The following is a 15,828-nucleotide window of genomic DNA, read 5'->3' as shown; positions in this document are numbered from 1 at the left end:
TAGGATGGATTATATTGAGGCATTGATGTCTGTTACTAGGCTACTGCATGGTCACTGAATCTTAAACTGGTTGTGTGGTTTATAAAACTTGCTATTATTTTTTTTATGGTGCACTTCATCATATGTGAATATTATTTATTTTTATATATATATTTTTTTTTTTTATAAAAAATTTTGTTTTTCTGATGTAACCTTTTCACATATCACTTCATGCATACTAAGTCTTGTCTAGGCTCTTTAATTTACTGTTTTGACTTTTAGTACAGCAAAGAGTCTAACTTAAAGGGGTTGTCTGAGATTTCTTAAGGGTACTTTCACACTAGTGTTACGCTGGGTTCACACCTGAGTGTTCTGAAAGGAGCGCTCTGTATGCGCGATTGTACCGGCGTTTGCAATCGCGCATACAGAGCCAAGCGAACGCCCGTTGTCGCACGTTCCCGAAGCTCATGTACTTCTTGGGGCGTCGGGGCGTTTTACAGCGCGATCTTACGCGCTGTAAAACGCCCAGGTGAGAACCATTCCCATAGGGAAGCATTGGTTTCTCCTTGTTGAGCGTTTTACAGCGTGTAGGAACGCGCTGTAAAACGCTCAGGTGTGAACCCAGCCTAATTATTTTCTAGAAATCTTTTTGACTTTTCAGGACGGAGATAATACCGCAGCATGCTGCAGTTTTATCTCCGTCCAAAATTCCGGAACACTTCCCATTGTCATGCATTAAGTGTTTTGGCAAAACTGATCCGGCATTGCGATCTGCGCATGCTCAGACTGCAAAAAATGTGAAAAAAATAAATGCCGGATCCAGTTCTCCTGATGACACCGGAGAGACGGATCTGGCATTTCAATGCATTTGTTATACGGATTAGGGTCCTGATCCCCCTGAAAATGCTGTCAGTTTGCATGCATTTTGACAGATCCGGCCGGCAGTTACGGCGACTGAACTGCCTGCCGGAATCCTCTGCCACAAGTGTGAAAGTACCCTGATCAGTATCTGATCGGTGGGGGTCCGACACTCAGAAGCCCAGCAGACCAGCTGTTTGAGAAGGCATCGGCACTCTCAGTAGGCCCACAGCCCTCTCTGTGCTGTACATTGTGCCGTACATTGTAAAGCGGCTGTGCTTGGTATCGCGCTCAGCCCCATTCACCTCAATACGGCTGAGCTGTGCCTAGGCCATGTGACCGATGAACTTTACAGCACATGGCCTAGGCAAAGCTGCAAGAAGGCCGCAGCGCTACTGCTACTACACACCTGGCCATTGCATCTGACTGTGAACCAGTGAACCCGCAATGTCCAATTCAATGAACACCTGCCAGAAGCGTTCTCCTGAGATTTGAACATTGCCTTACTTCTCTCTCCACCCTTTGAGAGAGAACACATGTTCGACCAAGCAGAGTAGCAGACTGCTCATTCAGCCTATTCAGCCTACCACCCATCTTCCCTGTTTGTTCAGTGCCTGTACAGGGCTAGCTGTAGTGATATGCATTTGTGTCATTTTTACACTCGTTACTGCTGTTCAGTGCTCATATGTAGGTTAAATGAACTCCCAGAATGCAAATTAAGTAAAAGTTCGATTTGCTTTTCGCTATATATTTTTGTCTACCAGTAAAGCAGTTGTGAGGTGGGTAGTGCTGCGGCGTGCGATGCAGAATGAGAACTGTCCAGTGCTGAGACTGGTGTGCCGCCTCCTCTTCCATTGCCACTTGTCCAGACCATGGTTTATTCTTTGTGGTTTCACAGAGTAAATATTCCAGAGATCGACTGGTGAGTTTTCAAGGACAAGTCAGAAATGATTAGGGTAAAGGCACATTACCTAACACTCTTAACATGATTTAAGGAGAGCACTGCACAGAGTTCCTTTCTGTGGAGAAATGAGAAAGCAATGTGTATGGTTCACTTTGTAAACTCTGTCTTTTAAGGGCGGACGTCAGGGCATTGAGCTTTTTCAGTGATCATATTAAACCTTGTCCTGAAATAGCTGCCCCAGGAGGACCCAATGGAGTGCAGCCAGGGTGCAGTATAGTTTTACTGATGATGGGGACTTTTTTTATACAATTTGTCCTTAAGCTCTGCATTCCTCCACAGTTTTATGCACTTATAAATAGTTCATATGATATACAGGACTTTTCATACTGAACCTGGTTGTTCATGGATGTAAACCCGGCTATGTTGGACAGGCCATGAGTTGAAGCTTATCAGTGTAGATATGTTTGCCTTGTAGGCATTGTAATGGGGTATTCTGGTTGGTAGAAGTCCTGTGCATAGGGGATAACTATTAGATTGGTTGGGGTCCTATTGCTGTGCCCAGCAGCCCACCTTAAATGAACGGAGCGGCCGATCGCACATCCATGTGGCCACTCCATTCAGTTCTATGAGAATTCCAGACATAACCGAGCGCTGTACTCTATCTCCAGAATTCCCATATAAATGAATGGAGCAGCCACATGCATGTGCGACTGGCCGTTCTGTACATTTCAGGGGGCTACAGGAGATTCGGGGCCCCGTTTCTTGTGATCGTGGTGGTACCAGCGGTAGGACCCCCCAACGATCTAATAGTTATGCCATATCCTGTGGATATGGGATAACTTCTACCAGCCGGTATACCCTTTAAGTGATCATCAGAAATCATCTTGTCTATGTAGATAATTTAGAAGACTTTACTCTCCCTGCAACCCCTTAACGCCACTCAAGTACATGTACGTGATTATGCATTAAGGAGTTCATTCAGAATGGTGGTGGTGTTCATGCAGTAAAATCAATTCTTCAGTCTCACACAATCACATTGTTTGGTTTTCTTTTACTCAATACTGCAAAAAATGATCACCTGTGAATACACCCTTAAATATACAGTACAATTATTTTGATTATATGGGGGATGCTTATCCATTGAAATTACTATTCAAACCGACGTTGTGGAGTCTGCAAGGACTCTTATTTTGCCATCTTTCATAAAATGAAATAATGAAGATTGAGTTCAAATATAAGATTCAATATATAATTTTAGTCTCCAAGGGCAAAATTAGACACCAAAATTGTAGATTTCTAGGAACAAGTGGAGAAGTGGAAGATATTATGACTGCAGAATGTGACTACACAGAGTTGTTTGTAGTCTGTAACCATGGAGACCCATAAGGGCAAATTTTGTAATATGATGTGAAGACTAATCCAGTGTGGATCGCTTCACGTTGAGGAGTGGCACGGCTACTTTTACACTTGCGTTCGGGGTTCCGCTTGTGAGTTCCATTTGAAGGCTCTCACAAGCGGCCCCAAACGGATCCGTACATCCCCAATGCATTCTGAGTGGATGAGGATCCGCTCAGAATGCATCAGTCTGGCTCAGTTTCGCCTCTGTTCCGCTAAGGAGGCGGACACCCTAACGCTGCTTGCAGCATTTTGGTGTCCGTCTGGCCGTGCGGAGCCAAACGGATACGTCCAGACTTACAATGTAAGTCAATGGGGACGGATCCGTTTGACGTTGACACAATATGGTGCAATTTCAAACAGATCCGTCCTCCATTGACTTTCAATGCAAAGTCAGGACGGATCCGTCTGACTAACAATTAGACTTTGATTTTTTTCAGAAATATATTGCAGACGGATCCGTTCTGAACGGATACCATCGTTTGCATTATAGGTGCGGATCCGCTCCGAACGCAAGTGTGAAAGTAGCCTTAGTGGTAAATGGGTGTGACTTAACAGAAATGTGGTATGGCTTAAGATGCAGTAATATGCGCCAAAGAAAGCCAACTAATAACTGGTGTAAAGGATATGGACACCTTTTGGGGGCAATTTTATTTTTATCATCACATTTTCCACTAAAATCTTTTTTATATTGGTCTCTATTAAAAAATTTCCACAGTTTTCCCTGTACAGTATTTAGCTATGAGTGTTTATGAGCTATCAGCAGTTCAGAGATGAGAGCTGTTGTCAGAGCTGCTGACGGCATCCACTGTAAAAGGAGAGCCTGCCGGTCTGCAAATACACAGAAACTGAAGGCTTTACAGGAAAAACGGTTTAAAACTTTTCATAACAACCAATTGAAAAACTGATTAATAATAAATAAAATTGACCCCTCCCCCAAAGGTTTCCATAGCCTTTAACCCTTGGTGAATACCAATAATGCCTTTTCACGGCAGTCACTCAAGGGCCTTAAGCCTTTTTACAGCAGCCCAGTCTAAGCGCTTCACGGGACTCTCGAGAGCAGTGCTCCTGCTCTAACAGTCCTGGACCGGCAGGAGCACCAATCCGGGCTGTTTAACCCCTTTAATGCCCCAGGCAATGGCGCCCACTGCATGTAAGCAGTGACAGAGTGTCAATGTGTGTATAGGCAGGCTGGGACCTGGTATAGGCCCCATGCCTGCCTTGATTGTTCTCCAGCAGCCTCTGAATGTCAGTAGAGCAACGACATTAAAATGCAGTGCAATATAAGGATAGTGCATTGTATTTTGGAAGCAATCAAAATATCGTTATCTTGCCCATGTGAGATAAAGGCCTCATGCACACGACCGTAGTTATGGTCCGCATCCGAGCCGCAGTTTTTGAGGCTTGGATGCGGACCCATTCACTTCAATGGGGCCGCAAAAGATGCGGACAGCACTCCGTGTGCTGTCCACATCCGTTGCTCCATTCCGTGGCCCCGCAAAAAAAATATAGCATGTCCTATTCTTGTCCGTTTTGCGGACAAGAATAGGCATGTCTACAATGGGCTTTCCGTTCTGCAAATTGCGGAAGGCACACGGACTGCTTCAGTTTTTTTGCGGATCTGCGGTTTACGGACCGCAAAAAAAACAGCACGGTCGTGTGCATGAGGCCTTAGTGGTTAAAAAAAAAAAAAAAGTATTTAAAATATTGTCATTTTTAAAAATGTAAACATTCTTTCCATTGAAAAACAGCGCTCGCTCCGTACAGTATTCTAACGAAGTTTTATGCGAATCTGCTTCGGATGTTTTATCGGAAGTCGATTCACTCATCCCTAGTTATAAGCATCTGTCAGAATGGCCGACCATATTAAACCAGGCCTACTGCCTGTTATGGTTGATCACGCAGGGTGAAGCAACCCCTCTCTTATTGAAATCTGTGGGTCCATTTTTAAGAAATCTGCAGTTTATTTATTTTACTAATGTTGTATTCAGTGCACCAAGGGGTGTGCACCACTTCACCACTGCCTTTCCCCTTTAGCTCCTCCTTCCTTCCCTTTAGGACCAGGCATCCATACGGTCTTCCTTGTATTGTAACATACAGTACGTTAATATTGTAATGTACCATAAAGCAGTTCTGTATGACGCAGCAGTGCAGCCTAAACGTCATGTGTCAAGGATTTGTATTTTTACTATACTTTTTCCTTTTGCAGACAACTCGTGAAATTTTAAGCCATCACTGTAGTAATCTTGGAGACTCACTCAGGAAAGAGAATGATTTTGCTTTAATTATCGATGGCAAATCCCTGAAGTACGCGTTGACATTTGGAGTTAGACAGTATTTCCTTGACCTTGCTCTGTCCTGTAAAGCCGTGATTTGCTGCAGGTAACAACAGGTTATGGTTAATTTATGTTTTTGTTTTTTTTCTCTTTGTGTATTTCTTAGATATACTAGTAGACAATAAGCCTTCTGTAGAGTATTGCACTTTTAATCAGACAACTCTCCCATCTATACAGATCATGACCATTGCCTTCATTTTCTTTTTTCCACCTTTTGCGTTTAATGCAGTACATTTCACTGCCACTGCTCAAATGCGTAGAGTGTACCAGTAATTGCTGTTTCATTTTATTTTTTTAATATGGCGTTAGGACACAGTTGTGAAACATTTTTGTAATATACTTTATTATGGAAAGATGTTTGTTTTAGAAAACAGGGTGTAAAGAGTCTTCTTGGCTAAGGAAAGTCCGTCTTCAGCGTTTTACTGAGGGCTGAAGACGCCTGTGTCTAACATGCAGAGGCTTCTAGCTTCCTTGCTGGTAAATTGGTGGTATGGATGTCAAATTTAGGACAATGGTATGGACTAAAGTGGTCCTTCACTTGGGAGAGACTTTTGATTTATCATGGCGACATAGAAAAAGTTTTTTTATCAATATCTGTCCTAGTCCTAAGAACCCCACTGATTGCTAGAACGAGGAGACAGAATTGCTCATGTAGCGCACTCCTTCTCCTCGCTGAAGTAGACTGAATCCAGACAGGCTCAGAGACAATGCAAATTTGTGAGAAGGAGAAAGTAATAGAGCAAACTAAATAACCTGCTACAGAACTTAAGTGAGTTTTTTGTTTTATTTTACTAATTATTATATTGTATGCTTTACATAAAGGGTGTCTCCTCTTCAGAAATCTGAGGTGGTAGAAATGGTGAAAAAACAAGTGAAAGTCATCACCCTGGCTATTGGTGATGGAGCAAATGATGTCAGCATGATCCAGACTGCACACGTTGGTGTTGGGATAAGTGGTAATGAAGGACTTCAAGCTGCAAACTCATCTGACTACTCCATAGCACAGGTAGTGTCTTGGACAAGTCATTGACTCCATAAACCATTTTGTACGTTATGCAAGCTTAAATGGGGTTTCCAACATTGATATTGATGACCTATCCTTGGTAAGGGTCCAACACCCAGGACCTCCACCGGTCAGCTGTTTTAAGAGGCTGTAGTGCTCCAGTGTGTGCCACAGCCTTTGTTTAGGCCAATGATGGCACGTTCATCGTCTGGTGGCCAAGGTGTAACTTTGTCCCATTCAATTTTAATGGCTAGAGGTGCAATACCAAACATGGACTCTATCCAGGATGTCACTGGAGCTCCTTGGCCTCCTCACATAGCTGACCATGGGGGGTATCAGGTGTTGCTGCCCCTGCCCCCTCCAATCTAATATTGAGGACCTATCCCAAGTATAGATCATTAATATCAGAATCTCAGAAAACCCTTTAACGCATACCTATTACTTCTTGTGACTTCTAAGAATAGTGTCATTTGTTTATGTATGAGTAAATTACACTATAACCTAGCCTTTATATGATGTGTATCCTGCACTTTTATCCCCTTCCCCCTCTAAAAGTTTCATCACTCATGGTCCATTTTCCTCAGCTCAGGTCCAGTGTAGCTACTTTAATGTCTCCTACACCCTGAGCCTAAAGAACAGGAGATTCTGCTTTCCTAGCTCTCTGTAGCACACCCTCAGAAGAATCAGCAGCATGTAAAATTTTATACAGTAGTACTTATCAGTGTATATGTGAATCAAGCACTGTAGTGTCTCTCACCAATCTTCAGGGTCCAGCAAACTGTGGTCCAGTTTTTACGTGAAAAGTTGCACCTAGTAGTAAATCATAAGTGCTGTTATTCATAGATCTGATTTTAAGCATCTGAAATACAAATCACTTGAAGCAGACACAAACCTTAGCATGCTGTTCTGTTCTGTTACCATTTACTTGATTATTAATTGGATGGGAGAGCTATCCGTCCCCCTCATGGCTTTCTCCCGGCTACGTTCCTATGGGGAAATTCTTCCTGTTACTGGCTAGAAGACCTGCATCTTTGCCTGTTTCCCCTCCAACAGTTCATTCCTTCCCCTCCCCTCTCCATAGTCTTCTCTTTGGGCTGCAGCTGTAATCTGATTTCTCTACCAATGGACTTCTGTATATCTGTTTCCTACTGTGATTTTTACTATTGACATATGGAAAAAATCGAAATCATAGGCACGTTTTAATACAAGATTTCAGGCATTATCTAAGTTTGTGGAAGTTTTTCATAGAGTATTTGCTCATAAGAGCCATGCTGCCTGTGTCTTGCTATTAACCTCTACATGTTTTACTTGTTTTGTGAATACATTAGCAGTTCAACAGATTAGGCACTTCAGTAAAAAAAAAACATATTGTTATGCGAGCTTTTAATTAAAAAGGTTAACTTTTTTTTTTTTTTATAAAGAAAGTCGTTCAGCACGTGGCCATGCTTTAATTATTATTGCATTGTACTAAATTTGAGCTAAAAAATATTTTTAAATTGGTCTTTATTAAAAATATGGCATCCTTTTTTTTTTTTTTTTTTTTTGTCTTTTCCGTCAGGTCAGGAGCTGACGGACTGCTTGTCTCTGCTCTCTGACCTTATAAACACTTATTATAGCCCCATTCTTATCTTACTGATAGTAAGTCTTTATGACCTCTTAGTATTTTAAAAATAAGGTTATTAGATGACAGAACTCAATATTTTTATTTTATTTTTAATAAAGGCCAATTGAAAAAATTATTTTTACCCACAAATAACTAACATGCAATCATAAAAATAAAATAAAAATTGCCTCTGATGGTGTACATTGCCTTTAACTGCTGTCAGTACAAACATATATTTTGTGGAGTTATACTGTGATGTGCTCTCTGCATTGAGCTGCTCTGCCGCAGTCTCTTCAAACAGCTAATCGATAGGGATGCCTGAAGTCCACCACTAAGCCTAATGATTGGCTGATGGGTCCTGCTCTATAGAGCATTGTTTCTCCACTCCGGTCCTCGGGGCCCACCTGCCGGTTATGTTTTCAGGATTTCCTTAGTATTGAGCAGGTGATACCATTAGTGTCAGAGGACAGGTGTTGAAGAACCCTGCTACAGAGATCACTTCTCAGCAGTCATCTCATTATCACAAACAGGGTTACAATGACCGCATCTATATATAGATAATCCCGGATCCACCATTCATAATATATACACCTACCATTCACAATATGTGCTTATTTACACCCTCCCTGCACAATGACCTCTGCACAGACACTTTCTGGAAAACTACCCTGTAGATGTCACTAAGTTATCTCTCTTCCATTGTGCCAATAGACCGGGTGGCTGCTGTAAAGCCAATCTCTCAATGCATTTTATTGCAGCTCAGGCAATATGGCTGCCCTCATAATGACCTTCAGAAAATAAAAATTTTAAACCTACAATCAGAAAATAAAAACAGACCAGAAAAAAAGGAATGTGTGTCAATATCTGGTTTTTATTTGTAAAAATAGGTGACACATTCCCTATAAGCCATTCATTCACTTATTCTTCTCTCTTGGGTTTGTGGGTTGTTGTATAGTAAGGATCGTTGTGTTGTTTTAATGATTTATCTTTTATGTTTTTCTTTCAGTTTAAATACCTAAAAAACCTATTACTGGTCCACGGTGCTTGGAATTACAACAGAGTGTCCAAGTGCATTTTGTACTGTTTCTACAAGAATATCGTGCTGTATATTATTGAGGTGAGCACCATAAAGTGATGTCACACTGATGGTTCCATAATTGACCTGTCTGTGTCTGCCCCAGAGGACCATAAAGGTTAATGCTTGTTGTAGTCTTTTTATTACTGTTCATGTGTACAAATCCCAGAAGTCCTTCATTTCAATTGAAAAAAAATAAAGGTAACCCCATAAAAGTGCGTGTACGCCCTTGACTCAATATGATTTTACTTGTCCCCCCTAATCTAAATATTGTAGGTAATAGTCTGTTCTGGTTAATCTACTGAATGATCCTTGTGGTGGTTGAAGCTCATCAGACATGACTTTACAGGGGTTATCCTGATGCTTCTCGGGATAGGTCATCTGTATTAAAACGGTGGTCCGACACCCGGCAGTCCCAAAGATTAGCTATTTGGGGCAGCCACCGGCACTGGAAACTAAATGGCGGACAGGGCTGGAAGCAGATGGACCCATCTACTGTGTAGTGGCTGTGCAGGCATAGTGCAGCCGAGCTCCCATTCACTTGACTGGTCCGACCACTATAAAGATATTGGGAAATGAGACATCACATAGGAAACTGACTAAGACGTCTGGCTGGGGTTCACTCTTTCTGTCCCCCTGATTGCACTTCAAGGGGGCCTTTAATAAGTACACTTGTACCCTGTAGAGCAATTCTGTGCATTTTTAATCAGCTAGCTTATAAAGTAGCCTATAGGTCTGTGATGGCTAACCTCCTGGCACTCCAGATGTGGTAAAACTACAACTCCCAAGATACACACTTGCTTGGCTGCTCTCAGAAAAACACAGAAATTAGTGGTGCATGCTGGAGTCGTAGTTACACCACAGCTGGAGTTCCGGAGGTTAGCCATCACTGCCATAGATGATCCATTCCACATTGGGACACATTTCTTAATACTCTTAGACGTGATAAAACTAGTACAGACTGAAACGGCACCAAATTTGAAACGCACAGAATGATGGCTTTGGTTTGACTCACTAGGCTGTGTCCATATTTTGGTCTACAAACCATGACCATGTAAAATACCGATACCTTCCGCGTGCTTACTGCATTTTTCTCTCTCCCACTATTTTCATCAACATTACAGGACATGTTCTATAATTGGTCACACAGATCCGCCAAAAATACGGATGTGTGCAAGAGACCCATAGAAACTAATGGATCCGTGTGCTGTCTGCAAAAATGCGGATAGCACATGGATGAAAACTACAGTTGTGTGCATGAGGTCTAACGCTACCTCACAACTGGGTACAGTACGTTACCCCAGTATTTTGCACACAAAAAAATGTATCGTACACTTAAAATAAATTTGCGACCTTGTCACCGTTTTCTAGACACTTTTCCAAATTGTTGATGAAGGTGCACAAATGTGCTGGCCGACGTGTATTCCAGTATTTGCGCCAAATTTTGTACATACTGCTCAGTAAGTGCCCCCAGTGTATTGATGTAAGCACAGAAGTGCTGTGCACAGCGTCCCTCGCTCTAACACGTTACCGCTCTTCTCCCCCAGGCCATTTAACAGATGATCTTTTTGGCCGTCAGATGTTAGATTTCTCACTGTCTTTTTATGGCCATAAAGAAAACAGATTTAACGTAATTCCGAGGCATTTTGATGATTTCCGAGTTAGCCATCTTCTGCCAAGTAAAACAAGTTTTGCAGATGTTGACGGGGCCAGTGCTGGGAGAGAGGAGGCAGAGTCCATCCAGGAATTTGTGGAGCAGAGACAACTGGCTGCTCTGCCTCTTGTCTTTGACTTGTTTTGTGCTGAGCAGGCGTGGGAGCAGCAACTTACTGACTGTTTGTACGCCGCGATTTAATATGCAGAAATGCTGCACCAGAAAAGTGGCTCTGGGGGGTCGGACTGCTACGCCCCTCTTGTGCCTTGCAAATACCATCTAAGAGACTGTCTGTGCTCAGTTTGAGTGGCAGCTTGCAGGAAAAAGAAGCCTTGATGTAAAAAAAAAAGAGAAAAGGTTGTCCCCGAAAAAGCAATGGATGTATGCAGAGCTGTCTACAAAGTGACTCTCTAGTGTAGTCAGCAATATAATATCGGCGTATCACTGACCTTTGTGTAGATAATCTATCGATATGGGCAGACTGACATAACTTATTTATATAATATGTAATTTGAGATATATATATATGGTGCGTATGTACATGTATATACTGTGTATGTATGTGTGTGTGTGTATATATATATATATATCTATATCTCTCTCTATCTAATATATATATATATATATATATATATATATATATATATATATATAATCTGTGTGTGTATGTGTATATATATATATATATATATATATAGTACAGAATGACACCGCAGCACATCCGTATGGTGAAGAAAAGTGGGACCCTTTTTTCACCTATGCGACGTTTCGGTCTGCTTACTGAGACCATATTCAAGCAATACAAGGTATTGCTTGAATATGGTCTCAGTAAGCAGACCAAAACGTCGCATAGGTGAATAAAGGGTCCCACTTTTCTTCACCATACGGATGTGCTGCGGTGTCATTCTTTACTCTACATGATACACCTTGGAAAGGTGCTTTCACCGCTGGCACCCAGACATTTACTACTAGGAGTGCTGCCTTGAATATATATATATATATATATATAGGGGTCGAGTGGAGGGGGAACGCATGGGAACGGCGTTCCTGCACTTTTTTCATGGCAGGAACGCCGTTCCCTTTCAGCCTCAAGCCAGGAGAACACGGCTGAATCAGATTCACAGGGGGAGACGGAGCGCACTGTGCAGGGCAGGTTAAGGGAGGAGGGGCGGCTTCAGTTGGGAGGAAGCTGTCTGTGCGGTGCCGCTGCCTGCGACTCCTCTCATGGCGCCCCGCCCCCTAATGACATCATCTCCTTCACTACGAGATCATTTAGAATGTCTTTTAGAAAAGTTTGTCCTGGGATTCGAACTCACAACCTCTACACATCAGAGGAAGGCATTTACCCTCACAGCCATGAAAGCCATCTAGGTAGTTGTTTAAAAAAAAAAATATAAGACTTCTAATTATACCTAGTGTACTGATATCTAGTGTACAACCATACACATGACAGCTGCCCACTGTGTATGGATGTAGCAGAGCTGGGTGTGTTGGGGCAGCTGTCATGTGTATGGTTGTACACTAGGTATCAGTACACTAGGTATAAGTAGAAGTCTTATATTTTTTTTTTTAAGCAGCTACCTTGACAGCTTTTATGGCTGTGAGGGTAAATGCCTTGCCTCTGATGTGTAGAGGTCATGAGTTCGAATCCCAGGATAAACTTTTCTAAAAGTGTTTTTTTTTTTTTTATAAGACTTTTACTGATACCTAGTTTACTGATACCAAGTGTACAACCATACACATGACAGCTGCCCACTGTGTATGGATGTAGCAGAGCTGGGTGTGTTGGGGCAGCTGTCATGTGTATGGTTGTACACTAGGTATCAGTACACTAGGTATAAGTAGAAGTCTTATATTTTTTTTTTTAAGCAGCTACCTTGACAGCTTTTATGGCTGTGAGGGTAAATGCCTTGCCTCTGATGTGTAGAGGTCATGAGTTCGAATCCCAGGACAAACTTTTCTAAAAGTGTTTTTTTTTTTTTTATAAGACTTTTACTGATACCTAGTTTACTGATACCAAGTGTACAACCATACACATGACAGCTGCCCACTGTGTATGGATGTAGCAGAGCTGGGTGTGTTGGGGCAGCTGTCATGTGTATGGTTGTACACTAGGTATCAGTACACTAGGTATAAGTAGAAGTCTTATATTTTTTTTTTTAAGCAGCTACCTTGACAGCTTTTATGGCTGTGAGGGTAAATGCCTTGCCTCTGATGTGTAGAGGTCATGAGTTCGAATCCCAGGACAAACTTTTCTAAAAGTGTTTTTTTTTTTTTTATAAGACTTTTACTGATACCTAGTTTACTGATACCAAGTGTACAACCATACACATGACAGCTGCCCACTGTGTATGGATGTAGCAGAGCTGGGTGTGTTGGGGCAGCTGTCATGTGTATGGTTGTACACTAGGTATCAGTACACTAGGTATAAGTAGAAGTCTTATATTTTTTTTTTTAAACAGCTACCTTGACAGATTTTATGGCTGTGAGGGTAAATGCCTTGCCTCTGATGTGTAGAGGTCATGAGTTCGAATCCCAGGACAAACTTTTCTAAAAGTGTTTTTTTTTTTTTATAAGACTTTTACTGATACCTAGTTTACTGATACCAAGTGTACAACCATACACATGACAGCTGCCCACTGTGTATGGATGTAGCAGGGCTGGGTGTGTTGGGGCAGCTGTCATGTGTATGGTTGTACACTAGGTATCAGTACACTAGGTATAAGTAGAAGTCTTAGTTTTTTTTTTTTTAAGCAACTACCTCAACAGCTTTTATGGCTGTGAGGGTAAATGCCTTGCCTGTAATGTGTAGAGGTCATGAGTTCGAATCCCAGGACAAACTTTTCTAAAAGTGTTTTTTTTTTTTATAAGACTTCTACTGATACCTAGTTTACTGATACCAAGTGTACAACCATACACATGACAGCTGCCCACTGTGTATGGATGTAGCAGAGCTGGGTGTGTTGGGGCAGCTGTCATGTGTATGGTTGTACACTAGGTATCAGTACACTAGGTATAAGTAGAAGTCTTATTTTTTTTTTTTTAAGCAACTACCTCAACAGCTTTTATGGCTGTGAGGGTAAATGCCTTGCCTGTAATGTGTAGAGGTCATGAGTTCGAATCCCAGGACAAACTTTTCTAAAAGTGTTTTTTTTTCTTTTTCTGATACTTCTACTGATACCTTGTGTACTGATACCTAGTGTACAACCATACACATGACAGCTGCCCCAACACACCCAGCTCTGCTACATCCATACACAGTGGGCAAAGTTACCTACAGTAGAAGTCTTATATTTTTTTTTTTTAAGTAGCAAGCTAGACAGCTTTCATAGCTGTGAGGGCATATGCCTTGCTTCTGCTGTGTAGAGGTCATGAGATCGAATCCCAGGACAAACTTTTCTAAAAGTGCTATTTTTTTAATTTATTTTTTAGTCCGCAGCGACACAAATTACAGCATGCTAGATTTTCTGTGCTTTTTTATTTTTTGGAGGGGGGGGGGTTGCAGTGGATCTTGGGTGAGTTCCCACACTTTTTTTCCCAGGACTTGACCCCTGTATATATATATATATATATATATATATATATATATATATATATATATATATATATATATATATATATATATTTTATATTTATATTTTTTTTTTTTTTTTTGCGTTCCTTCCCCCCTTCCCAAAAAAAACTTGAGTACAGTCTTAAGTAAAAATACACAGACCTACAATATGTTTCTTAATAGACAAAGCAGTGATCAGCTCACCTATGGAGTCATGGAAAAGGGATCTAGCGTCCTTAAGACAGAGACCCTTTATTCAATGTGATTACAAATATTCATCAGAGGATACAAAGTCCACTGCTTATGCGTTTCGACCTGCTGTAGGTCTTAATCATTGCATAAAAGTGGGTTACAATGAAAGGTTAAAGAGTTTTAGATTTTCCACTAAGTGTACAGTAATGATGATATGGTATTATCAAGAATCGGTGGCTATTTAGGTGGACAATATACCTGTTTCACACGCACGGTACAAGTGGACGCATCACGGACAGGCTCGTATATAGCGCCCCTGGCTTACATAAGCAATACGTAGAGAACGAGTGGGGCTGTGGCTGACGGATGAGATAACACGTGATATGTTTGCAGTCCACAAAGATATCTTCAGTGGAGCGCAGACAAATCGGTTGTAATAGGGGTGCAAACCTTCAAAAAGCCCAGACCCAGACCTCCTGTTCAGCAAATAGTCTCATTAAGGGACTAATATGTTGCTTGTGTAATGGGTGAATACATTTTACATTTGATTTTTGGATTTACTGGAGTGCTGCTTCAGGTCTGGTTGGTTTTCAGTAGATGTAAACCATGGAGACACACAGGTCTGCACAGGGGCTGTAGACCTAACAGATAGAATAGTTGATCATTGTGTCCTTCTAGGAATCCCTCAGCAGCAGTGGTGTTCCCTGTGTGTGCCCTGAGAAAATGTTGTGTTTTTTTTTGTTTTTTCTCCCCTCTCCCCCTTTGCTTAGATGCAGCAGTATTGGGGGGGTTTGTTGTTGGAATAGAGCTGGTGTTGGTAATGGTGAAAGAACTGTTTTGTCCTAAGCGGCTATTCTTCAGGAAGCCAGCTTGGGTATATATTGATAAATGGTGAATTTGTAGCAATTCATGCTTCCATAATGTGGCTAAATGAAGCGTTCACTGTGACAAAGCGCAGGACATTGTTTCTAAAATTCATTTGTACGGCATGTCATGCACTCTTTGTGTCACCAGCGGGGAAGTGCTCCCCCTCCGCTCATTCCTTTAATCCTTTCCTTGCTGGCCAACATCTAACTTGCTGGGTCAGTTGTATTCTGAATTATTGCCGGTTTATTACCAATTAATTTACGGGACGCTCATCTACATCTATGTATTGAGGATCGTTCACTGATGATTGCCTACTACGATTAGTAATCTACAAGAGATCTTTTACTCTTAATCTGCAAAACAGTTGTTGGTTTAAAGTGAATTGGGAATGCTAATAATTATTGCTAGG

The 15,828-nt window shown here is 41.5% G+C and overlaps 1 protein-coding gene across 5 annotated transcripts in view; it reads left to right on the top strand.

Annotated features, from left to right (window-relative positions):
• Nucleotides 1–15,828, top strand: part of ATP8A1 (ATPase phospholipid transporting 8A1) — a 188,313-nt gene that overhangs the window by 136,854 nt on the left and 35,631 nt on the right. For all 5 annotated transcript variants that reach the window (XM_044298696.1, XM_044298712.1, XM_044298679.1 and 2 more), the window contains 3 exons: nt 5,346–5,518; nt 6,295–6,478; nt 9,085–9,195. In XM_044298696.1, the coding sequence (XP_044154631.1) occupies nt 5,346–5,518; nt 6,295–6,478; nt 9,085–9,195 (468 nt within the window). The remainder of the gene's footprint in view (nt 1–5,345; nt 5,519–6,294; nt 6,479–9,084; nt 9,196–15,828) is intronic.

The sequence above is a fragment of the Bufo gargarizans genome, chromosome 1 (assembly GCF_014858855.1).
Source record: "Bufo gargarizans isolate SCDJY-AF-19 chromosome 1, ASM1485885v1, whole genome shotgun sequence".
In the NCBI taxonomy this organism is placed as follows: domain Eukaryota; kingdom Metazoa; phylum Chordata; class Amphibia; order Anura; family Bufonidae; genus Bufo; species Bufo gargarizans.
This window is presented reverse-complemented; position numbering and strand designations above follow the sequence as displayed.